The following is a 24,855-nucleotide window of genomic DNA, read 5'->3' on the forward strand; positions in this document are numbered from 1 at the left end:
CTAGAGAAACAGGGAAAATTAATCCAATGTAGTGGACAGAAAGGGACAGAGACAGAGACAGAGGCAGAGGCAGAGAGAGAGAGAGAGGCAGAGAGAGAGAGAGAGAGAGAGAGGCACAGAGAGAGAAAGGCACAGAGAGAGAGAGAGAGAGGCAGAGAGAGAGAGAGGCACAGAGAGAGAGAGAGAGAGAGAGGCAGAGAGAGAGAGAGGCAGAGAGACAGGGAGAGAGGCACAGAGAGAGAGAGGCACAGAGAGAGACAGAGAGAAAGAGAGGCAGAGAGAGAGAGAGAGGAACAGAGAGAGAGAGAGGCACAGAGAGAGAGAGAGGCACAGAGAGAGAGAGAGAGGCACAGAGAGAGAGAGAGAGGCACAGAGAGAGAGAGAGGCACAGACAGAGAGAGAGAGGCACAGACAGAGAGAGAGAGGCACAGACAGAGAGAGAGAGGCACAGACAGAGAGAGAGGCACAGACAGAGAGAGAGAGGCACAGACAGAGAGAGAGAGGCACAGAGAGAGAGAGAGAGGCACAGAGAGAGAGAGAGAGGCACAGAGAGAGAGAGAGAGAGAGAGAGAGGCACAGAGAGAGAGAGAGGCACAGACAGAGAGAGAGAGGCACAGACAGAGAGAGAGAGGCACAGAGAGAGAGAGAGAGAGGCACAGAGAGAGAGAGAGAGGCACAGACAGAGAGAGAGAGGCACAGACAGAGAGAGAGAGGCACAGACAGAGAGAGAGAGGCACAGACAGAGAGAGAGAGGCACAGAGAGAGACAGAGAGAGAGAGAGGCACAGAGAGAGACAGGCACAGAGAGAGACAGGCACAGAGAGAGACAGGCACAGAGAGAGACAGGCACAGAGAGAGAGAGATTACAACAAATGGCTGGAAATGGAGGTGTGAAAATGTTGAGTGTCAGATCATCAACTGTCAAAGTGTGAAAATGTCACGCATCCAAAAAACACTGACATCAAACTCACACAGGGAGCTGTGAACATGGAGGAGGAGCTGGGATCGGAGATGGTACACATCAACCCAAACGTTTCTGTCCCGCCCACCACGGGTATTGGAGCGAGCGAGGGGCAGAGCATGGAAAGGCCCATTGACCTGGGGCGGATTTTATGGTTTTGGGATGAGCCACGCTGTCGAAGCCGCCCATTGAGAGAGAGGATGTGTCAGAGGGAGAAAAAGAGAGGTAGAGAGAATGTGAATGTGCGTCATAAAGAGGGAGAGAGGGAGCGATGTGGTGGTGGTGGGGGGGCGGGGGGGCGGGGGATGTTGCAGGGAGTGTGAGTACACGAGAGATGGAGTAACGAATACCCGATGCTGGGACAGAGTGTGTGTGTGTGAGTGAGAGAGAACGGGCGAGAGCGGGGTGTGGGTCGGGATGTGGGTGTGAGACGGAGGGGCTGATTCTCAGAGTGGAGACTCCTGCTCCTTTCTAGGGTTTGAGTCTCAATCCTGGGTTTGAGTCTCGTTCCCTGTCTCACTGCCAGATGTGAGGCGAACACCTGTATGGGTCACTCCCTGCTGTCAGGCAAAGTGTTCATTGTTCTAAAGCACTGCACTCAGCAACCCCCACCCCCGCCTCCAAGTGAGGGGAGGTGGAATATCAGCTCAGGAACTCATTCCCACACCCTGCGTCCATCAACATCAGAGCGAGAGAGAGTCTGGCTGCTTCTGGGACCCCCTCCCACCCTGGCCAAATGGATTTGTTTTGAAACAACTCAATCTCCCCTTCCATGTAAAGTCAAACAAGTTAATCTGAAGGTCACGGGTTCACACTCACCCTCTAACGAGTCCATTTTCTAAGTAATTGACCTGGATAAATTTGCCAAACCTGCTGGAATTGTTGTTGTGAGCCGTTTTTGCATTTCCAAAGGCCTGTTGGGAAAAAGCAGACAAAGTGAATTGATATCGAGCTGGCATAGAGAGTGGCAGCAGCGTGAGACTCAAACTACAAATCCCCTCTCCCCATTCACCAACTCCCACTCGCTCCTCCTCCCTATCCAGTCCCTCTCCACTGCTCTCCCTCCTGTTCTTCCTCTCCCCACTACTCCATTCCTCCTCTTCTCACTCCCTCCCTCCCTCCGCATCCCCCACTGCTCCCCCTCACACCAGGAGTGTGAACAGGACTGGCACTGCTCACACACTTCCCTAGTTAGCTGATTCCTCACTATTGCAGTTTAAAGACTCAATCTGAGAGGCTGTTTTTCCCTCACGTTTTCTATCGATTAATCACCAGCCTTTGTAGCTGTTTCTATCTTGAGCCAAAGTCAGCCCTCACCCTGAGCCATTGTCACTAATTCAACCTCTCTGTCTAATGATTTAAAAAGTTACAATATTAAAATTTACAAATCTCGCTCATGTTTTAGTTTATTCAATCATAGGATGTCACTGGATAGACCTATATTTATTGCCCATCGCTAATTACCCTGCGAAGATGCTGGTGAGCTAGCTTCCTGAACCCTCTGCAGTGCATGTGGTGTAGGTACACCCACATTCTGTTAGGGAGGGAGTTCTAGGATTTTGACCCAGCGACAGTGAAGGAACAGCGATATTTCCAAGTCAGGATGGCAACCGACTTGGAGGGGAACTTCCAGGTGGTGGGTGTTCCCAGGTATCGGCTGCTCTTGTCCTTCTAGATGGTAGTGGTCATGGGTTTGGAAGGTGAGTGTTGAAGAAGTTCCTGCAGTGCATCTTATAGATGGTATACGCGGCTGCCACTGTGCATCACTGGTGGAGGGAGTGGGATGTTTGTAGATGGAGTGTCAATCAAGCAGGGCTGCTTTGTCCTGGATGGTATTCTGAGTTTCTTGAGTGTTGTTGGAGCTGCATCCATCCAGGCAAATGAGGAGTATTTCTTTATTTAGTTAGTTATTATTGTCACAAGTACACTTACATTAACACTGCAATTAAGTTACTGTGAAAATTCCCCTAGTCACACTCCAACGCCTGTTTGGGTACGCAGAGGGAGAATTTAGCATGGCCAATGCACCCTAACCAGCATGTCTTTCAGACTGTGGGAGGAAACTGGAGCACCTGGAAGAAACCCACACAAACACGGAGACAACATGCAAACTCCACGCAGACAGTGACCCAAGCTGGGAATCGAACCCGGGTCCCTGGTGCTGTGAGGCAGCAGTGCTATCCACTATGCCTCCCATGATCCAAAGATAGATTCTTAGAGGTCTTATAGCATGGAAACAGGCCCTTCGGCCCAACTTGTCCATGCCATCCTTTTGTTTTAAACCCCTAAGCTAATCCCAATTGCCCGCAATTGGCCCATATCCCTCTATACCCATCATACCTATGTAACTGTCTAAATGCTTTTTCAAGGACAAAATTGTACCTGCCTCTACTACAACCTCTGGCAGCTTGTTCCAGACAGTCAACACCCTCTGTATGAAAAAATTGCCCCTCTGGACACTTCTGTATCTCTCCCCTCTCACCTTAAATGTATGCCCCCTAGTTTTAGACTCCCCTACCTTTGGGAAAAGATATTGACTATCAAGCTGATCTGTGCCCCTCATTATTTTATAGAGCTCTGTAAGGTCATCCCTCAGCCTCCTATGCTCCAGAGAAAAAAGTCCCGGTCTCTCCAGCCTCTCTTTACAACTCAAACCATCAAGCCCGAGCAGCATCCTAGTAAACCTCTTCTGCACTCCTTCTAGTTTAATAGTATCCTTGTGATATGTGGGTAAGGATAATTGGACTTGTTAAATTGCCCCTTAGTATCAGGGGAACTAGCAGGGTTAGTCCATGGAGTTGGTGCAGACTCAATGGGTTGGATGGCACTGTAGGGGTTCAATGATTCACTTCAGCGATTCTATGATTTAATTCCACTTTCCAGTACCTGGTCCGTAGCCCTCCAGGTTCCAGCTCCTCAGGGACACGTCCTAGTCTTAAATCGCAACAGTGAAGAGAGGATAAAACGGTATAAAAACAAGCTCAATGCAGCTTCAGGCCTCGTTCCACCTTCTCCCAATCTCACTTCCCTACCAGGACCCTCACTCTGACACCTGATGGGTGCTGATTTGCGTACTTCCCCCCAGTAGGCCCCAGGAAGGTCCCAAGACCCACAAACAATCACCTCTTAAAGGGGCCAGGCTACTACAGTCCCCACATTCCAAGTCATTCATGTAGATTGTGAACAACTGTAGACATCGCACTGATCTTCGTGGCACCCACTAGTAAACAACCTGCTGTCCTGAGAATGATCCTACTCTCTGCTTTCTGTCAGTTAACGTACTTTTAATTCTGAGTTCTCATTTTGTTTCTAACATTTTGTGCGGAACCGTATCATCTTCTGTTAATCTAAATACACCACATCCATTGGTTCTCTTTTATCAATGCTACAAGTAATATTTTCAGAAACTCCAACATGTTTGTCAAACATGATTTCCTTTTGTAAATCCTGCCCAGTTTAACCACTATTTTCTAAGCGTCAAGTCCAAAGATTGCCATCCTTTTTAATAGATTCTAACATTTTCCCTATCACTGATGTCAGACTAACAGGTCTGTAGTTCTCCATTCTCCCTCTTTCTCCCTTCTTAAATAGCAGTGTTACATTCACTATGTTCCAGTCTGCTGGAACCTTTCCAGAATCTAAAGCATTTTGAAAGATATCCATCAATGTATCCACTATCTCTCTCATCGCCTCCTCCAGCACTCTGGGATGTAGCTCAACTGGTCCTGAGGACTCATCAATCTTCAATCCAGTTAACTTTTCTAGTACTACCTCTTTACCAATACTAATTTCTTTCAGTTCCTCTCGTTCACATGACCTTTGTGTCACCGAGTATTTCTGGGAGATTTTCTGTATCTTCCTCCTTGAAAATATGCATAAAGTAACTGTTCAGTTTCTCTGCCATTTCACAGTAATTCATTGTAAATTTTCCTGTCTCCGCCTCTAATGTTCGACCATCTGTTCTAACTAATCTTTCTCTTTTCATCTTAAGCTTTTACAGTCTGCTTTTATGTTTCTTGCTTGCATTCAAATTCTCTTTTCCCTTCCTTTATCAGTTTCTTAGTCCTTTGTTGCTGTGTTCTCATTTGTTCTCAATCCTAGGCCTTATCACATTTTCTAGCAATTTTACAAGCCACATCCTTTAACCTAATTCAATATTTAACTTCTTTTCTTACCCACAGTTGATTAACCTTTCCTGTTGGGTTTGAGTGCCTTAGAGCATTGTATATTTGCTGGAGACTATTTAATATTCCTTTAAATACTGACCATTGACTATCCACTGTCAAATCCTTTGATATATTTTTCCCCAATCCACTGTAGCCCAATTGTCCCTCATAGTTTCAGAATATGCCCTCTTCAGAACCTTAGTTTCAGAATGAACCACATCACATTCAACCTTAATGCAAAATTAACTGTTCCTGGGTGGTACAGTGGTTGGCAGTGCTGCCTCACAGCACCAGGGTCCCAAGTTTGATTCCAGGCTTGGGTCTGTGTGGAGTTTGCACGTTCTCCCCATGTTCTGCATGGGTTTCCTCTGGGTGCTCTGGTTTCCAGTCCAAAGATGTGCAGGTTAGGTGGATTGGCCATGCTAAGTTGTCCCTTAGTGTCAGGGGATTAGCTAGGATAAATGCATGGGGTTATGGGGATAGGGCTTGGGTGGGATTGTGGTTGACGTAGAATCGATGGGTCAAATGGCCTTCCTCTGCACTGTAAGGATTCTATGAAAATTATGGTCACTATTGCCGAATGGCTCCTTTACAGCAAGGTTATTAGCCTTTTCTTATTAGATAACACTAAATCTAAAATAGCCGGATCCCCTCTAAGTTTCTCAGTGTACCTGCTCCAGAAACCCATCTCAGACACATTCCAGGAATGCATCCTCCATGACAGCACTGCTAATCAGGTTTGCCCAACCTACACGCAGATTGAAATTGCTCATTATTACTGTTACCCATATTACATTTAGCTCCAATTTCCCGATTTATACAATGCCCAACGTTACCACTGTCATCTGGTGGCCAATGAACTACCCCAACAATGTTTGCTGTCCCTTGCAGTTTCTTAGTTCCATCCAAACTTATTACACACCTTAATCCTTCAATCTAAGATCCAGTCTCACTAATGTACTGATCTCATCTAACAGTGCTATCATCCCACCTCCTTTTTTCCCTACAGGTATCCTTCTGAAATGACAAATATCCCTAAAGATTCAGCTCCCGGGTCACCCTGTAACTATATCTCCGCAATGCTAATTAAATCAAACCCATTAACTTCAATTTGTGGCTTAGAATCATCTATATTGTTGTGACTGTTGTGTGTAGTCAGGTCGCGTGCCCTTAACTTATCTTTTTGATCCTATTTGGTGTTTGCATTGCTACTTTTTCTACTTCCTTTTACCAGTTTTGCTTCCCTCCAGTTAGAGCTCCCTCAGTTTCCACCGCTGTCAATCTAGATTAGACCCTCCCCAACAACACTCACAAACCTCTGCACAAGGAGGCCCTGGCGCTACTAAAGTGCAACTCGTACATCCATGTACAAGTCCCACCTGCCCCAGAGCCAGTCCCAATGCCTCAGAAATCAGATGGCCTCCCTCATACACCAATTCTCCATTCATGTGTTCAATTGCTTTCCTAACCCTTTCTCACCAGTATGTGACACAGAGTAATCCTGAGATTACTGCATTTTAATTTCTCTCCTAACTTTCCAAAATCTGTTTTCAGGACCTCATCCGTCTTTCTATTTCTATCGCTGCTACCAAAGTGGAACACCGCTTCACCCTTCCCCAGAGGAACAGATTCGCTCAGTGACATCCCTGAGCTTGGCAGTAGGGGAGCATCCTACCATTCTGGAGCGATGTTTACAGCTGCAGAAACATCTATCTGTTCCCCCAAACTAACTAATCTGCTATCAATGTTGTTCTTCCACTCTTCTTTCCCCCCTGCTGTGCAGCTGTCGCTTTCGTGGTGCACTCGAAACCATTGCCTTCACCAGTATCCAAAATGGCAAACCAGTTAGTGACTGACATCAAATCAGAAGACTCCTGCCTGATTCTCTCAGGCTGCCGATTGATCACCCATTCCCTTACTGCCTGTGGTGTAACCATCTCCCTAAATGTGCTATCCACACAGCCATCAACCTTGTCAGTGTACCATGACTCCAGCCAACTCAAGTTCCTGGAACTGGTACAGATGTGTCTGTCCCAGACACTATGTATCCCAGACTTCCCACGTTCCACAGGATGCGCATTCTAATCATCCAAGCTGCCCTTCCCTATCTTAACTTCAGAAACTATTTATTATAAGTAGAATAACTGAGTAGTTACTCACCAATCCGCTTCTTCTGCTGCATCAATGTAAGAAACAAATATTGGAAGGTGAAAACGGGAGAAAAAGAAAGGGGCAGCTCCTTCCCCAGCCCTCGCTGGACTCCCTCCCTCACCAGCTTCTCCCTCAGTTAAAGCCATACGCTGGCTCCTGACCAAGCTCCTTGCCAAACTGGGCGTGATGGCAAACATTATTTTAATAATTCTTAAGATGTGGGAGTTGCTGAAAATGTTGGCATTAATTGTCCATCCCGAGTCACTCAGAGATGGTGGTCGTGATCTGGTGACACCAAGAGGTTCCTGGGCCACCACAGATGACACATTAAGAATCAGTCGCATTGATACAGCACTGGGGTTACACAGGTGAAGGACAGTAGTTCCCATTCGACAGATCAGTAAACCAGCCAATCCCAACACTTTCTGCTGTGATTCCAGAATTCAAATTTTTAGATTGCCTCCTGGGGTTGGATTACAAATAACCAGGGCACACGCAGACATAAAAACCTCCAAATAACTACGAGTATTGTTGTAATATGGATGATGCAAACACAGGACAGAAGCCCATACTCGAGGGAACTCACAATTGAGGGGAGTTGAGAGGAGTGACCTCACCAGCACAGCAAGGTTATAATTAATCCATCCTAATTAACACAGATAACTGCACTTCTCTTTGCATCTTCTTGTTAAGTCTCCCCCCCACCACTTCCTCACTCTCCTCCTTCTCCACCCCTCCAGCAACGCTGAGGCCTTATACTTGGAAAAGTGAAAGAATGTGAGGTGAGTTAGCCAATGGCACAGAGAGTTCTTGCAATGTGACTCCTAAACTCCATCTGGTGCAAGTGCCTAAAGGCAGAGGGAAGCTATCACCCCATCTCCCAGCAGACTGGCTCAGGAAGGCTGAGGAACCAAAGGGAGGGTGGAATAAATATAACAAGCCCAAACAACTCACACTAAACAACCAGAAGCCTGACCAAGCTACTTACCGAACCCGATAAAACAAACCCGGTGTGATGGCAAACTTTTTTTTAATGATTCTGTGTGGGTTTTCTCCGGGTGCTCCGGTTTTCTCACATAGTCCAAAGATGTGCAACTTAGGTAAATTGGCCACGCTAAGTTGCCGCTTAGTGTCAGAGGGACCAGCGGGGTAAATATGTGGGGTTATGGGAATAGGGTGGATTTGTTATTGGTGCAGGCTTGATGGGCCAAATGGCCTCCTTCTGTACTGTAGAGGTTCTATAAAAAATGTCCCAGAGACTGATGCGGCTGGGGGCATCCAGAGGCAATGTACTGGCCTTGTCCACAGATCACCAAGAGGGCAGGGCAGGTTCATAGGGCGGTTAAGGTGCTATACGGGACACTTGCCTTTATCAGTCGTGGTGTAGGTTGCGCAGTTAGGCCATGGCTGGAGAACTGTGCACAGTTGGGCCATGGCTGGAGAACCGTGGGCAGTTGGGCCATGGCTGGAGAACCGTGGGCAGTTGGGCCATGGCTGGAGAACTGTGCGCAGTTGGGCCATGGCTGGAGAACCGTGCGCAGTTCTGGTCACCTCACTGTAGGAAGAATATGATTGCACTGGAAGGGGAGCAAAGGAGATTTACCAGGATGCTGACTGGGATGGAGCATCTGAGCTCTGAAGAAAGGCTGGATGAACTTCGGCTGTTTTCTTAGAGAGGAGAAGTCTGAGGGGGTACATGACTGAGGTATAGAAGACCACAAGAAGGAGTTAGGTGTATTTCTGATTTTTAAAAATGGGTTAAAGGGATATGGGGAACAGGTGGGGAGGTGGATTTGAGACCAGGGAGAGATCAGCCATGATCTGATTGAATGGCAGAGCAGGCTTGAAGGGCTGAATTTGCCAACTTCTGCTCCTAATTCCTATATTCCTGTTATGAGAAGCATGGACAGGGTGGATAGGAAGCAGCTGTTCTCTTTGTTGAAGAGTCAATAACGAGGGGGCATGGGTTCAAGGTGAGGGGCAGGAGGTTTGGAGGGAATTTGAGGAAAGATTGTTCACCCAGCAGATGGTGGGAGGCCGGAATACGCTGCCTGGGAGGGTGTTAGAGATGGGAAATCTCACAACCTCTAAACAGTGTGTGGATGAGCACTTGATACGTCGTAACATTCAAGGCTGTGGACCAAGTGATGGACAGTGGGATTAGTCGTTTTGTTGGTGGAGACTCAATGGGCCGAAGGGTTTGTATAACTAAAACCAGGGAGAGCATGTCCACAGGCCCCTGAAAGTGGCAGGGCAGGTGGACAAGGTGGTTGGTAAAGCAAATGGAAACTTTCCTTTAATGGGTGAGGTGTTGAATCCAGAAGCAGGCATGTAATGATGGAACTGTATAAACACTGGCCAGGCCACACTGGAGTTTTGTGCACAGTTCTGGTCACCACATTACAGGAAGGACAAAACTGTGCTGGAGGGACAGAGAGCGCAGAGGAGATTCACAAGAATGTTGCCAGAGTTTGAACATTACAGCTATGAGGAAAGGTTGGATAGGTTAGGATTGTTTTCCTTAGAACAGAGGGGTGACCTAATTGGGGTACACAAAATTATGAGGGACCTAAACAGGGACAGGAAAAGACATGCTTTCCCCACTGAGGGATCAGTTACTGGGGGAATAGATTTAAGGTGATTGTTGGAAGGAGTATAGGGGACAGGAGGGAAAACCTTTTCATCCAGAGGGTATCTGGAATTTTTTATTCATTCATGGGACACTTCATGCTGGCCAGTATTTATTGCCCATCCCTTGTTGCTACAAGCAGTTGAGAGTCAACCACATTGCAGAGAGTTTGGAGTCACATATAGGTTAGACCAGGTAAGGGCGGCACATTTCCTTCCCTAAAGGGCATTAGAACCAGATGGATTTTTCCAACAATGGTTTCATGGTCATCAGTAGATTCTTAATTCAAGGTTTTTTTTTATTGAATTCAGATTCCACCATCTGCCGTGGTGGGATTCGAACCCAGGTCTCTAGAACATTAGCTGAGCTTCTGGATTAATAGTCAAGTGATAATACCATTAGGCCATCACCTCCTCATGGCCGAAATTGGTGCTCGAGACTGAAATGCTCAACTCACTTAAAAAGGTTCCTGGATCTGTGTCTGAACTGCCAGAACCTGCAGAGCTACAGACCAGGTGGCACGATGGTTAGCACTGCTGCCTCACAGCACCAGGGACCCAGGTTCGATTCCCGGCTTGGGTCACTGTCTGTGTGAGTTTGCACACCCTCCCTGTGTCTGTGGGGGTTTCCTGCGGATGCTCTGGTTTGCTCCCACAGTCTGAAAGACTTGCTGGTTAGGTGCATTGACCATGCTAAATTCTCCCTCAATGTATCCGAACAGGCACCGGAATGTGACGACTAGGGGATTTGCACATTAACTTCATTGCAATGTTAATGTAAGCCTACTTGTCACACTGATAAATAAACTAAACGAAAACTAAGGAGCTGAAAATTGAGACTAAAATAAACAGAAAATTCTTTTTTCTCTTTTTTTGGCTGGTGCAAAAATGATGGGCAGAATGGCCTCTTTCTGCACTGGAACTTTTCTATGGTTCAATGGTGATTGGTCGAAGATTGGCCTTTTGAGAGATTTCAGCCTGGGAGAGGCAATGGGAACAGGAATGGGAGTGGGAAGAAGCAGGAGATAGAGATGAATGGGCACACAATCAAACCGTCCAAAGCAGGAACTACCACAGAGTGAGTGAAGATGGAATTTCTATTTACCCAGGAAGAGACAGTCACAGCAGGAGCTGGGAGCAGACATTCTGCTGACATTCAGACAAAACAGCAGTGACGCAACTTCCTGGCTGACCTCGCTGTGTAATCACAGAGCCAGGAGCCGCTCTGCTAGTGATGAGCAGGCAGTGAATGACTGGCTTTGCCAGCAACCTCTACATCCCATGAACAAATAAAACATTCAGCTACTGTACACCTACCAACAGCACACGGCCAACACTCAACTAGAGCGCTCCGTATAATTCACACTTACAACAAGAGTGACTCACACTCATCATAAAATCTTACAGCTCAGAATGAGGCCATTCAGCCCATTGTCCCTGTGTCAGCTCTTTGAAAGATCTGTCCAATTACTTCACCCCCTCCCCCACTCTTTACCCTACAGCCCTGCAAATATCTCCTTTTCAAATATTTGTCCAATTCCCTGGTGAAAGTTCCGATTGAAGCTGCCTCCACCACCCTTTCAGGCAACACATTTCAGATCACAAATAAATTTCTCAATGGGCAGAGCGCGAACAAGAAAGAGTTCTTTTTATTTCAAAAATATACTTTATTCATTAAAAAAATCTCTCAAATACGCTATTGCGAAACGACAGATCCAAAAATTACAAGTAGTGTAAAAAAAAGAATCAAGAAAGAGTTTGAGATGGATCTCTCCCTCTGACTGGAAGAAAATGGAATCATAGCTTTGGCCTGATTCACAGACACAGTGAAATGAGTCACTTTTAAACTGCAGTCAGTGGCAACAAACGGGCAAAACCAACTGGATGGCACATGTGACGAACCGAGATACAGCATAAATCCAGCAGGCGATGCAGCAAGGCAGTACACAGCAAGATCCCAGCACAATGAGCTGGCACAGCGCACAAGATCCCATATGTTGTACAAAAGGACATAAGGTTCCACAGGCAAGGTCAGCACTGCTGCCTCACAGCGCCAGGAACCCAGATTCAATTCTGGCCTCGGGTGACAGTGTGGAATTTGCACGTTCTCCCTGTGCCTGCATGGCTTTCCTCCAGGTGCTCTGGTTTCCTCCCACTGTCCAAAGATGTGCGAGTTAGGTGGATTGACTGTACACAATTGCCCCTTAGAGTCAGGGGATTAGCAGGATAAATGCGTGGGGTTATGGGAAGCAGGGCCTGGGTGGGATTGTTTCGGTGCAGATGCGATGGGCTAAATGGCCTCCTTGGGATCCTATGACAGCATGTCAAGATCCCACATGCCAGGCTGAGACAGCACAGAGCAGGATCCTGTGCGGAGACATCGCACAGCAGGATCCTGATGAAACAATGGATCAATCCATCCATTTTCAGAAAACCTCCCATTCACAGCACAGGGTCAGTAGTATTTACTTGTATACTCCCGCCTTCACCCGACCCACACCTGACCATTCTGCCCATCTGACTCCCTATCCTGGCCTCCCGCACCCCTCCCCATACTCAGATTCTCATTTCGACACAGCTCTGGGATTGCCTCTATCAGAGTTAAGTACCCTAACGCCGTTCCCCGCACACAGTGCATCCGCCCAGCTTCCTCCAGTTAACTCAGTGTGAAAGCTGCCTCAGTCTGAATAACACTCATTCTCTCTGTGGCCACAGTTGCTGCTCTCAGGAAATTTGCAGACACGGAGATACAGAGCTTTGTCCACGCTCAGACACCCTCCTCGACACGTCCACAGAAAGAATACAAAGAGTGTCACACACTCAGACTATTTTTAAATTTAGAATGCTTTTAATCATTTTTGCCTTCAGTAATAACAGCCCTGCACAAAATAAAAACCCAAATAAAATAAAAAAGCCCATCTGGAATAAATTACAAACTGTGCAGGGAGGCAATGACAGGCTATTCAACGTCCTGCCATTCCCTCCTCCTTCACCACAACTCTCCAAATATGGGAAAAGGCTCAGAGAAGGACTGAGCGCCCTCCTCCCCTCCCCCACCCAGGCCAATCATCCGCTTACTCACATCGGAAGTTGAGACACTTTGAAATAAGCTCCAACTTAACAAGGCTTCAAGACTCCGGTTTCCTTATGATTACACATCTCCAGCCCCAACTGGCTGTCTCTCATTATCCTGCCATCAAATTCAACTCCTGCTTTCTTCCAATTCCCGGGGATGCCCGCACTGAACATCTATTAACCCCTCATGTACCAAAAAGAAAGGATCTCTGCCAGAGAAGAAACAGGAAGCAAGTTGATGGCCAGGCACAGGCCAGCCAAGCCAATCACAAAGCTCCATGTTCCCCGGCCCAGCGTCTGTCCAGCTGGCCCAGGGCAGCGGCAGGAGCTGCACTTGTCTCATGTCAACGGTTAGTTAGTTTGAAAGAGAGATCAGCCAGGCACCCTGTTCGTGATTAACCTCCAGGACCTATCAAAAATCCTGCGTCTGTGTGCGCGCACGCATGGATACATTGTCGAGTGTGTGTATGTGTGAAAGGTAAGGATGTATGGTTCTCATTGTTTTCAGAGTCACAGTACCAAGGCCCACACATCGAGGACATTTAGTGAGGGGAGGCAGGCCAACCAGGCACAGGCTGAAACGCTTTGAGACATGAGTGTGAGGTGATGATTGGGCAATCACTCCCTGTAAAATGGTGTTTCTGTGCATGGCCAATATTTTTCAATGCATGAGAGAAAGAGGGAATGAGGACACCAGAGTCAGGCACACGTTTACAAGCTAAAGCATTGACTGGGGCTTTGAAACATAGGACACGGAGATGGTTGTTACAGAGAGCAGGCAGAGCAATGACCAATCTCCGGAGGCATGAAATAGCCCATTCATCCCATCATGTCTGTGCTGGCTCTCTACTGGACCAAATGATCTACTGCCATTCCTCCGCCTTTTCCCTGCACATTCTTACTTTTTAGACAACAATCCAATTCCCTCTGGAACACCTCGATTGAACCTGCTTCCATCAGACTCTCAGGCAGTGTATTTTAGATCCTAATCACTCAAAGCATGAAAATATTTTTCCTCATGTCCCTATTGCTTCTTTTATCAGTTAACTTAAATCAGTGCCCTCTTACTCTCAATCCTCCCACCAATGGGAACAGTTTCTCTCCATCTCTCTCCAGACTCTCATGATTTTGAACACCTCACTCAAATCCCTTCTCTGTCTTCTCCAAGGAGAACCCACCTGAATTTCTCCAATCTACACAACTGAAGTTTCTCATCCCTGAAACCATTCTCATAAACCTGCAATCTCTCTTCACAACTTTCTTAATGTGAAGTTTCAAAACTGTACACAGTGCTCCAGCTGAGGATAAACCCGAGTTATATATAGATTTGACAACAGCCACCTTGCTCTTGCACTCTTTGCTGATAAGTGTAGGATGTTATTTACTTTGTTATTAACCACTTTCTTAATCTATTCCCCAATGATTTATACACATCTACACCCAGTCCCTCTGCTCCTGCACCCCTTTTAGAGTTATTCTCTTTATTTTCTAGCATCTGTCTGCATTCTTCCTTCTTCTTATAAGGCACTTTATTAATTGCTTTCTGGGAAGTTCCTGTACATCACATCAACAGTATTCCCCATATTAACTTTTTCTGTTACTTCCTCAAAAAAACCCCCAGCAAATCAGTTAAATTGAATATATTAAGACACCCATGATGACTTTCCTTATTTAACCCACATTTGCCCAAGTGACTAGAGATTCTATTCCTGATTATTATCTGTAAAGGGTTCCCCACCATGAGGGTAAAACAACGGCCTGTAGGTGCAGGGTTTATCTTCACTTCCTTTTTTAAACAAGGGTGTAAAGTTGCAATTCTCTCTCTTCTGGCACCAATGCTGTCTCAGGAAATGGACAAATTATAGTCAGTGCCTCTGCAAATACCACTCTCTCCTTTCAGTACCCTGGCACCATCCTGATCAGCCGTAAGTACAGACAGTCTCTCCAATACCTCCTCCTTACTGATTTTAACTACTTCCAGTGTCTAAATAAACTCCTTTTTCACCCTGACCTCAGCAGCATCTGCTTCCTTGGCAGAGACAGATACAAAGGATGAATTCAACGCCTCGGCTTCCATACGCACATTGTCTTTTTTCCCCCAATTCTGTCCCACTCCCCCTTTTACCACCCTTGTAATAGGAATATTAATCCCCCCCACTCCCCAGCCAGGGCAAACATAAATCCACATCCATTCTGTAAGAGTTCAGTAAGTTTCAAAGAGATTGCCCCTCATTCTTCAAAATTCTAAGGAATACACACTCCTCATAAACCAATCCTGCCAGCCCAGTCTGGTGAACTGCTTTCCATTTCTCTTTATCCACCTTCACTGCTTTCCTTTATCTCTTAGCGTTGGAGCACCCCCACCTCCTCTTCCATCAGTCTGGTGAACCTCTGTTGCAATCCTTTTATGTTAAGTATATCCTGCTTCAATAATGGGACCAAAGCTGTACACAATACTCCAGGTGCAGTCCTGCCAAGACTCTATACCACTGCAGGAAGACATCTTAAAGCATATTATTTAGGTTGAACATTGATTGTGAGGGCAATGTATTTGTACGTTGGCAATGTATAAAAGGTTCGCACAAGCATGTTCATGCCTGCGTAGGATTTGCTAAAATTCTGAACCATTTTCCATCAATGCGAGTTATTGGTTCTGATATTCTAGCAGAGGGAAGCTTTTTCTCTTTGTCTCCCTCCTTTGAAACCCATTCATTGACTTCTTGCTTTGATTGCTTTATGCAAGCTGAGATGGGGGTCTAACATTCAAATTTTAAAATGTAGGATATGATGAAACGTTCAGTTGTAATTGCAAACTTTGGTACATGTTTGTAAACTGTACTTTTGTGCAGCTGTACTTTATTTAAGCACTTGTTTTGGAGGCACCTCTTTACTAAATAAAGGATCCACTTAAATCTGAAAAAAACAAATCCCCTTGCAATGAAAACCAACATCCTATTTGCCTTCCTAATTACTTCCTGCACCTGCATACCTTATAGTGACTCATGAATAAGGACACCCAGGTCCATTTGGATGCCCGCACTCTTTTCACCAAGTAAGACATATTTTGCCTGTTTTCTCTACCAAAATAAATAAGATCACATTTATTCACATTATATTCCATCTGTCCTGTTCTAGCCCATTCACTTTGCCTTTTCAAGTCCTCTCTAAGCCTCCTTGCATCCTCCTCATGTCTTACATTCCCCTCTAGTTTGGTGTCATTAATAAATGCAGAAATATTACACTTGGTCCCCATATTCAGATCGTTTATATAGATTGCGAACAGTTATAGACCCAGCATTGGTCCTTGTGTTACACTACTAGTAACAGCCCGTCTTCCCGAGAATTTATTCCTACCCTCTGCTTTCTGTCAGTTAACCAATTCTCAGTCCACACCAGTACATTACCCCTCATCCCATGAGCATGCATTTTATTTACTAACTTCCTGTGTGGGACCTTATCAAATGTCTTCTGTTAATCGAAATACACCACAGCCACAGGTTCTCTTTTATAAATGTTACAAGTAATATCCTCAAAAACTCCAATAAGTTTGTCAAACATGATTTCCCTTTCATAAATCCACGTTGACTCTGCCCAGTTTAACCACTATTTTCTAAGTGTCAAGTTATCACTTCCTTTTTAATAGATTCTAACATTTTCCCTGCTACTGATGTCAGACTAACTGATCTGTAGTTTTCAATTCTCCCTCCTTCTTAAATAGCTGCATTACATTTGCTATGTTCCAGTCTGCTGGAACCTTTCCAGAATCTGAAGCATTTTGAAAGATAGCCATCAATGTATCCACTATCTCTCTCTCATCGCCTCCTCCAGCACTCTGGAATGTAGCTCATCTGGTCCTGGGGATTTATCAACCTTTAATCCAGTTTACTACCTCTTCACCAAAACTAATTTCTTTCAATTCCATTTTTTCACATAACCTTTGGGAGACTGAGTATTTCTGGGAGATTTTCTGTATCTTCCTTCGTGAAGAAAAATAACTGTTTAGTTTCTCTGTCATTTCCCTGGTCTCCATTATAAATTCCCCTGCTCCCTACCTACAAATGGCCCCTAAATGTTCCAGCTAATCATCTTCTTTTCACACAGTTAAAAAATCTTTTACTGTCTGACTTCATGTTCCTCGCTAGCTTGTATTTATTTTCTCTTTTTCCTTTCTTCCATCAGTTCCTTGATCCTCTTTTGCTGGATTTGAAATTGATCCCAATCCCCGGGTTTGCCACTTCTCCTGGCATCCTCACAAGCCGCTTTGTTTGATCTAATGCGACCTTTACCATTTTCTGTTAACCAGGGTTCAGTAACCTTTCCTTTTGGGAGTTTATGCCTTTGAGGAATGTATATCTGTGACTGACCACCCAGCATCTCTTCAGACTGGAGCTGCTGCCTGCCTACCGTCAACTCTTTGTGTATTTTCTCAATCAGTCAACTTGCCCCTCAGAGCTTCACACTTTCCTTTCTTCACATTTTAGATCATTGTTTCAGAACAAACTCTCTCGCGTTCAAACTGAAGGCAAAATTCAATCATATTATGGTCATATTGTATAATGGCTCCTTGACAGCATGGTTATTAATTATCTCTTATTACACAACATCAAATCCAAATTAGCCCAATCTCTAGAGAAAACGCTAGAAAATCTCAGCAGCTCTGGCAGCATCTGTAAGGAGAGAAGAGAGCTGACAAACCTTTGACAAAGGGTCATCTGGACTCAAAACATCAGCTCTTTTCTCTCCTTCCAGATGCTGCCAGACCTGCTGAGATTTTCCAGTGTTTTCTCTGTCGGTTTCAGATTCCAGCATCTGCAGTAATTTGCTTTTATCTTTCAGCCCAATCTGTAGTTGGCTCCTCAATCTACAGCTCCAGAAATCTGTCTCGTTCACACTCTGGAAATTCCTGCTCCAGGAGTTTGGTGTTGATTTGGTAACGTGGTCTATGTATGAATTGAAGTTACTGCTGGATTATCCACATTACTTGCATCTCTAACTTATACAATGCCAACATTACCTGTACAGTTTGGTGTTCAGAAACAACTCACTCCTCCCAATGTTTGCTGCTCTTTGCTGTTTCTTAGCTTCACCCAAAACAATTCTACATCTAGATCCTGTGTTCCAAGATCCTTTCTTACCCCAATGTAATGATCCTGTCCATTATTAAGAGTGCTATCCTTATAGACTATAGTATTCACATGCCCCAAGAAGGCTTCCCTTTTATGTTAGCTGTCAGTTTCTTCTCAAGCCTTCTCATTGCTTCTTCTGTGTTTATTCACTTGCCTGGACATTGTATATCCAGCCTGTATCCCGATTGTGTTGACTGCCTGACATCTGTTGTGCGCACACTTTCTCTTAAGAACATAAGAACATAAGAAATAGGAGCAGGAGTAGGCCATCCAGCCCTTCGAGCCTGCCCCGCCATTCAATAAGATCATGGCTGATCTGTCGCTGCTCAGTTCCACTTTCCCGCCCTCTCCCCATAACCCTTAATCCCCTCTCCTATCAAAAACCCATCAACCCGCATCTTAAAAATATTTAGCGAGGCAGCCTCCACCACTTCAACGGGCAGAGAATTCCAGAGATTCACCACCCTTTGAGTGAAGAAGTTCCTCCTCAACTCCGTTCTAAACCTATGAGGTTTACTATGAGGTCTTTAATCCTATGCATTTGTATTACTTATTTTAAATATTTTGGGGCAAAAAGTTGACTATATAATCCAATAATACAATAATCCAATAATACAAACATCAACCAAATTAATCACCTATATATCCATTTCAGGTAACTTAATTATTTCTCCCAATGTTGCTGCAGATCAATTTCTGCCCACTGACCATCAGGTCCTAGAGGTTGTTCCCTCACTGGTTCCCAGTATTGCTACTTTCTCTCACCAAGTTCAACTATGTTATGTATACACAGTGACACTATGCCTCCTATGAAATAGCTTCCAGGGTCTTGCAGTCAACATCTTTGGGTTCCTAACACTAAATTAATTGCAGCTGGATTGAGACCCTGGAAAGAAAATCTAGCTTGTTTCTCCCTCCACAAATGCTACCTGGGCAGTTGAATGTTTCCATTTTTATTATTTTCATATGGGGTTGCACACTGTTTTAATTTTAATTTTAACTTCTTCATCTCTACCTCTTCTGTTATCCAGGGACTGGCTTGCCCTGCTTTTCCACTTCTTGGGAATAAACCTGTCTCTGTCTGAACCACCTCTTTTCCAAAGGCAGCTCATTGGTTACAGTTTAGCACGGCAACTTTGGATACCAGTTGTTCCGAACCATTCTTACCCCTGTGGAGTTGCCTTTCACCCAGTTAATTACTCTGCATTGCTTCTTCTCATTTTCCATTGCAACCTATGATCATGGTTCCCTTAACGTTTGATGGACATTCTCCCACTAACACCGTGATCCACTTGGTCCACCTGATGTGAATCAGTTCTCAATGCATTGGAAACATACAGCTGTGAAAAAATGCCCGAAACACCCTCTGGTAACTCTTACCTCACTGTGCCACTATCACACTCTATATTTGGATAATTAAAGTCTCCCATTATAACCACTCTATAATTCTCGTACCTCCCTTTAATTTCATTGCAAATTCATTCCTCTACATCCTTCCCACTGGTTGGTGGCCTGTAGACTGCACTCAGCAACATATTTGCATTCTTCTGTTCCTTGGCTTCTTAGCTTTAGTCAAATAGATTCAGTCCATGACCGCTCTGAGTCACCCTCTTGCTCCAATGCTCTTGTTAACCAATACCACCACTTCTCCTTTCCTATCTTTCCTGAACACCTTGTATTCCAGAGTATTTAACACCCAGTATGTCCTTTCTTGTGCCAGGTGTGTACAATTTTATTCTTTATCTGTTTGTATATATCCTGTGTCGGTAAGGAAAGCAGTGTGTCCAAGATTCATTGGAATAGTCTTTTGGAGTCAAATCATCAGCAGAGTAAGGAATGAAAGAGTAAAGGTGTTACCTCTTTGCATTTGCAATAAGGCATGGTGTTGGGCTTCAACTTACAATAAATAGGGTCCATTTGAAATTTGCATTCGATGTGTGGTTATGACATTTCAAAAGAGCTTCAAAAGGTGAGAAGGAACATTTGCTTCTTACAGGAGCTTTGTGAACAAACTGAGGCAGACGTTTTAAACATTACTGATCCAAAATGGAAGCATGAAAGCTTTTAATATTTAGGGAACGTACAAGTTTAAAGGGATTTGTGAAGACCACAGGGAAACAGTATTAATGAGAACAATGTTTTAGCTGCAGTGAGTTGCCGCGGGGAACGGCTCACCAAAAGCCAGGCTCTCTGGTGAAAGATTCTCAACCGAAGGAAGTGATCCCGTCTCGGGCAGGAGAATATTCCGTTCTACGAAGCAGTTTGTTTGTTGGAACCCGCCTTTGGAAAATCAGTTTGGTGTTTTCAGTTCTGGGAAGTCATAGATCGTACTTTGCTTTTGGTGTGAAAGACAACTCCTTGATTTGGGTAACAGATTGTGAATTTCCCAGTTGAGAATCAGTTGTTGCCAGTAAAAAAAATTGGTTTCGTTGTGTACACGTGTAAAGCATTCATGGGGGTTATTTTGTCAGAAAAGTGAGATGTCACGGGATACAGGTGGCAGGTTGAATCCAAAGTTGGCTCAGTGATAGGTAACAAAAGGTAAAAGTCAGTGGATGTTTTTGCAAATGGAAAACGGTTTCCAATGGTGTTCCACAGGACTCAGTGTTGGGGCCCTTGCTGTTGGCATATATTAATGATGTATAATTAAATGTGGGAAACATGATTGGGAAATTTGCAGATGACAGAAAGTAGTTGACAGTGAAGAGGACAGCTGCCAACTCCAGAATGAGGTCAATGGTCTGGTTGAGTGGACGGAGAAATGGCAAATGGAATTCAATCCGGAAAAGCATGAGGTGATGCATTTGGGGAGAGCAGACGAAGTAAGGGAATTCTCAATAAACAGAAAGATACTGAGGGAGGTTGAGGAAGTGAGAGTATGTCCACAGGTCGCTGACGGTGATGGGACAGGTGGATAAGAAAGTAAATAGAAACTTTCCTTTACTGGGCAAAGTATTGAATCCAAAAGCAGGGATGTAATGATGGAACTGTATAAACACTGACTAGGTCACCACATTACAGGGGGGATAAGACTGCTCTGGAGAGAGTGCAGAGGAGATTCACAAGAATGTTGCCAGGGTTAGAAAATTGCAGCTATGAAGAGAGATTGGATAGTCTAGGATTGTCTTTCTCAGAATAGGAGGCTCAGGAGTGACCTAATTGAGATGCACAAAATGAGGGGCTGAGGAAGGGTAGACACGAAAGACTTGTTACCCCCCAGCTAAGAGGTCAATTACCAGGGGGCATAGGTTTAAGATGATTGGTGGATGGATGGGGGGGGACATGAGGAAAAATGTTTTCATCCAGAAGGTTGAAAGGGTCTGGAGTTTGCTGCCTAAGTTGGTAGTTGATGCTGAAACACTCCCCTCATTTAAAAGGCAGCTGAACCTGGATATGCAATGTTAAAGTCTGCAAGGCTATGGAGCAGATACTGGAAAAAAGGATTAAAACAAACAGCTGGTTTCTTTTTTCCTCCTTTTTGTCTGGGCAGATATGATGAGCCAAATGGCCTTTGTCTGCCTTGTAACCTTTCTATAGTCCTATCTTTTTCTAGCTGTGTTTCTTTTTATCACGTGTTTAAGTTTGATCTTTTCCTTTAATAAATGTTTGAAGTCTTTAAATTTTAGAAGTTATCACTGGTGTCCTGTGCTTTTGGGTTCAGTAGCTGTCCCCCCATTTTCTACAATACAAAAAAAACGTTCAGCCGAGGTGGATTTCAAGCTGCTTCGTATTAACACCCGCTGCAGTCCTGACACAGGGTCACACTTCCACATGGCAATCTGTGCCTGTACCTCACCAACCTTATTTATCACTCTGCGCATTCACATACAAGCATAGTAACCCTGATTTAAACTGTGTTACTTTCTGCCGTACTCGGAACCCACCTAATTCTACTTCCTCTCAGCCTGCCCCTTCCTAACATGGAACTGTTCCTGTCTCTAACACAGCCTCTTTTCTCACTTTATGCATCTTATTCCTAATTTTTACTTCAAACTCTGGTGCCCATCTCCTTATCAATTTAGCTTAAACCCTCCCCAGCCACACTAGTGAATGCCCCGTGATGACATTGGCCCCTGTGCTGTTAAGGTGCAACTTGGACATTTGGAACAGGTTTGTTCTGCACCAGAACTGGTCCTAATGCTCCAAGAATCTGAAACCACCCCCCTCCTGCACCACGTTTCAAACAACACATTGAACCTTGCTCCCTTCCTATTTCTATACTGGCTGGTGCAAGGCACTGGGAATAATCCAGAGATTACTATCTTCAAGGTCACACTTTGTCATTTTCTCTCCAGCTCCTGAAAACCCAACTGTAAGACCTCAGTTCCGATCTCTTCCACGGGTACTGGAGCCAACGTGCACCACAATTTCTGGCTCCTTTCCTTCCCACTACAGAATGTTCGGCATCCTCTCCATAATGCCCTTTACCCTGGCACTGTGTGGGACTTACAATGACAAGTTACAGAAATGCCTGCCTGTCCCCCTCACTACGAATCTCACATAACATCACATTTTTCACATTCATTCTCAGATTGTGGGTGTTGCTGGCAAAAGCAACATTTCTTTCCTTTCCCTGTAAGCAAGAGGCCCAGTGTTTGCAAGGTCAGTGCAATGAAGCACGCCACAAACTGCCAGGAACACAAAGGGTCTCAATTAACAAGGAAAGATTGTAGAGAGGCCGGTAGCCCCCTGCCCCTGCCAACTGTCCGAGTCTCCACAATCTCTTCAACAGGTCTTCAGACTGTTCGCTGTCGAAGGGAGAGCTCCACTCTTTGGGGTGATTACCCACTCTTGGCCTCACTGATTCCCCCAAACCAGATGACTCTCTCCTGCTGTGTTACCCTTAAAGGGACAATCATCACAGTCACATAGCGAGTAGTTAGGAATCAGCCGTGTTGCGTCGGACTGCATCAGTACAGATCCACGACAGCTTCAGGGTGACTTGGAACACACTGCCGGAGGAGGTGGTGGAAGCAGATTCTATAACATTCAAGAAGCATCTGGATAGATACATGAACCTTCCACACCCCTGACGAAGGAACACCGTTTCCAAAAGCTTGTGAGATTACTATCAAATAAACTGGTTGGACTCTAACCTGGTGTTGTGAGACTTCTTACTGTATATACATGGATAGGGAATAGAGGGACATGGATCATGTCGAAGCAAGAAAATATTAGAGTGTTACGTGTTGGCACAGGCTTGGTGGGCCGAAGGGCCTGTTCCTGTGCTGTACTTTGCACTGACGAACTCTTAGAGAATAAATTAGGGAACACTTTGGGACAGGGGTGGGTGTTGATGAGGGGAGTGAAAGGCCATACAGAGAAGAGGATCTTATTATTTGCTGACATTGAGAAATCTGTACCAATAACCTGTTGGCATTCAAAAGTCTAATAGAGGGCTGAATCCCTGTCCAGGGCAGAGGACAGTGTTGGTGCCTTCCCAGTTCACACGGAAACGTGGCAAACTGCACTCCACAGATAGCCATCATCAGTCACTCTCAGTGCATCATGGAGCTGATTTGAAGGGTTGTGGAATTGTACCAGCAGCCAATCGAACGGCAAGATCTCAGTTAAATCCCATTCGCTGCATCTGTGCTGGTCGGAGCTCTGGTTCTGGAATCGAGCCAATCCCACAATAACCTGTGTGAGCCAAGATTAGGCATTCTCTACTGCAGTGTTAGGATACACCCAATCAGCGCTGCCTTCCAGACAACACCAAAGTCTGGTCTTCCCTCTCAAGTGGGTGCAAAAGATGCTGCTGAGAGACTGGGAGCTCCTCAGTGGCACACTGGTTATCTCACAGCGCCAGGGGCCCGGGTTCAATTCCAGCCTCGGGTCACCATCTGTATGGAGTCTGCACGTTCTCCCCGTATCTATGTGGGTTTCTTTTGGGTGCTATAGTTTCCTCCCACAGTCCGAAAGACGTGCTGGTTAGGTGCATTGGCCATGCTAAATTGCCCCTAAGTGTCAGGAGGATTAGCAGGGTAAATACATGGGGTTATGAGGATAGGGCCTGGGTAGATTGTGTTTGGTGCAGACTTGGTGGGCCAAATGGCCTCCTTCTGCACTGTAAGGATTCTATGATTCGTCCCTCAGCCAACATCGCAATTAAACACATTCAAATTGATTGGGATGGATTGATTGTTGTGTATTGTGGGGAAGTGGAGCTCAGAACTTAGTGTGATCCAACACTGTTCTGTTTATGGGATCTTGCTGTGCCAAGTGTTTACTTAACAGTGGCTATACTTCAGAATCAAATTATTAACGTAACAAGAATGTTATTTATCTCAGTTTAATGTCTCCTCTGAAATGTAGCAGGCGGCATGGCACTCCATCAGCGCTGACCCTCTGACAGCACGGCACCCCCTCAGCACTGACCCTCTGACAGCGTGGCACCCCCTCAGCGCTGACCCTCTGACAGCACGGCACCCCCTCAGCGCTGACCCTCCGACAGTGCTGCCCATCACGGCCCAATATCTCATTAGGAACAGTCAGCAGCTGCTTATCCCTCTGACTCCATCGCAGCACCTTAATCGCTGTCTCACTCGTTCACAGAGAGTTGGATTCCTGGTGAGATAGGGTCCACAGTTGAGAGTCCAAAGAGAGGGAAGCAAATGACCATCGGAAAGTTACAGCACAGAAAGAGGCCATTCAGCCCATCGTGTCCATGCTGGCCACAAAGAGTAAAAAGAAACCAGCTTCTCATTTTGATCTTACTTTCCAGCACCGTGCCCCCCAGCCCTGCCGGT

The 24,855-nt window shown here is 45.4% G+C and overlaps 1 protein-coding gene across 4 annotated transcripts in view; it reads right to left on the bottom strand.

Annotated features, from left to right (window-relative positions):
- The window catches only part of myo9bl (myosin IXb-like), a 100,067-nt gene that overhangs the window by 64,766 nt on the left and 10,446 nt on the right, over positions 1–24,855 (bottom strand). For all 4 annotated transcript variants that reach the window (XM_080213165.1, XM_080213164.1, XM_080213163.1 and 1 more), the window contains exon 2: positions 1,780–1,874. In XM_080213165.1, coding sequence (XP_080069291.1) covers positions 1,780–1,874 — 95 coding nt within the window. The remainder of the gene's footprint in view (positions 1–1,779; positions 1,875–24,855) is intronic.

This window comes from Carcharhinus amblyrhynchos, chromosome 26 (assembly GCF_965287045.1).
Source record: "Carcharhinus amblyrhynchos chromosome 26, sCarAmb.v2.hapA, whole genome shotgun sequence".
NCBI classification, from domain to species: Eukaryota; Metazoa; Chordata; class Chondrichthyes; order Carcharhiniformes; family Carcharhinidae; genus Carcharhinus; species Carcharhinus amblyrhynchos.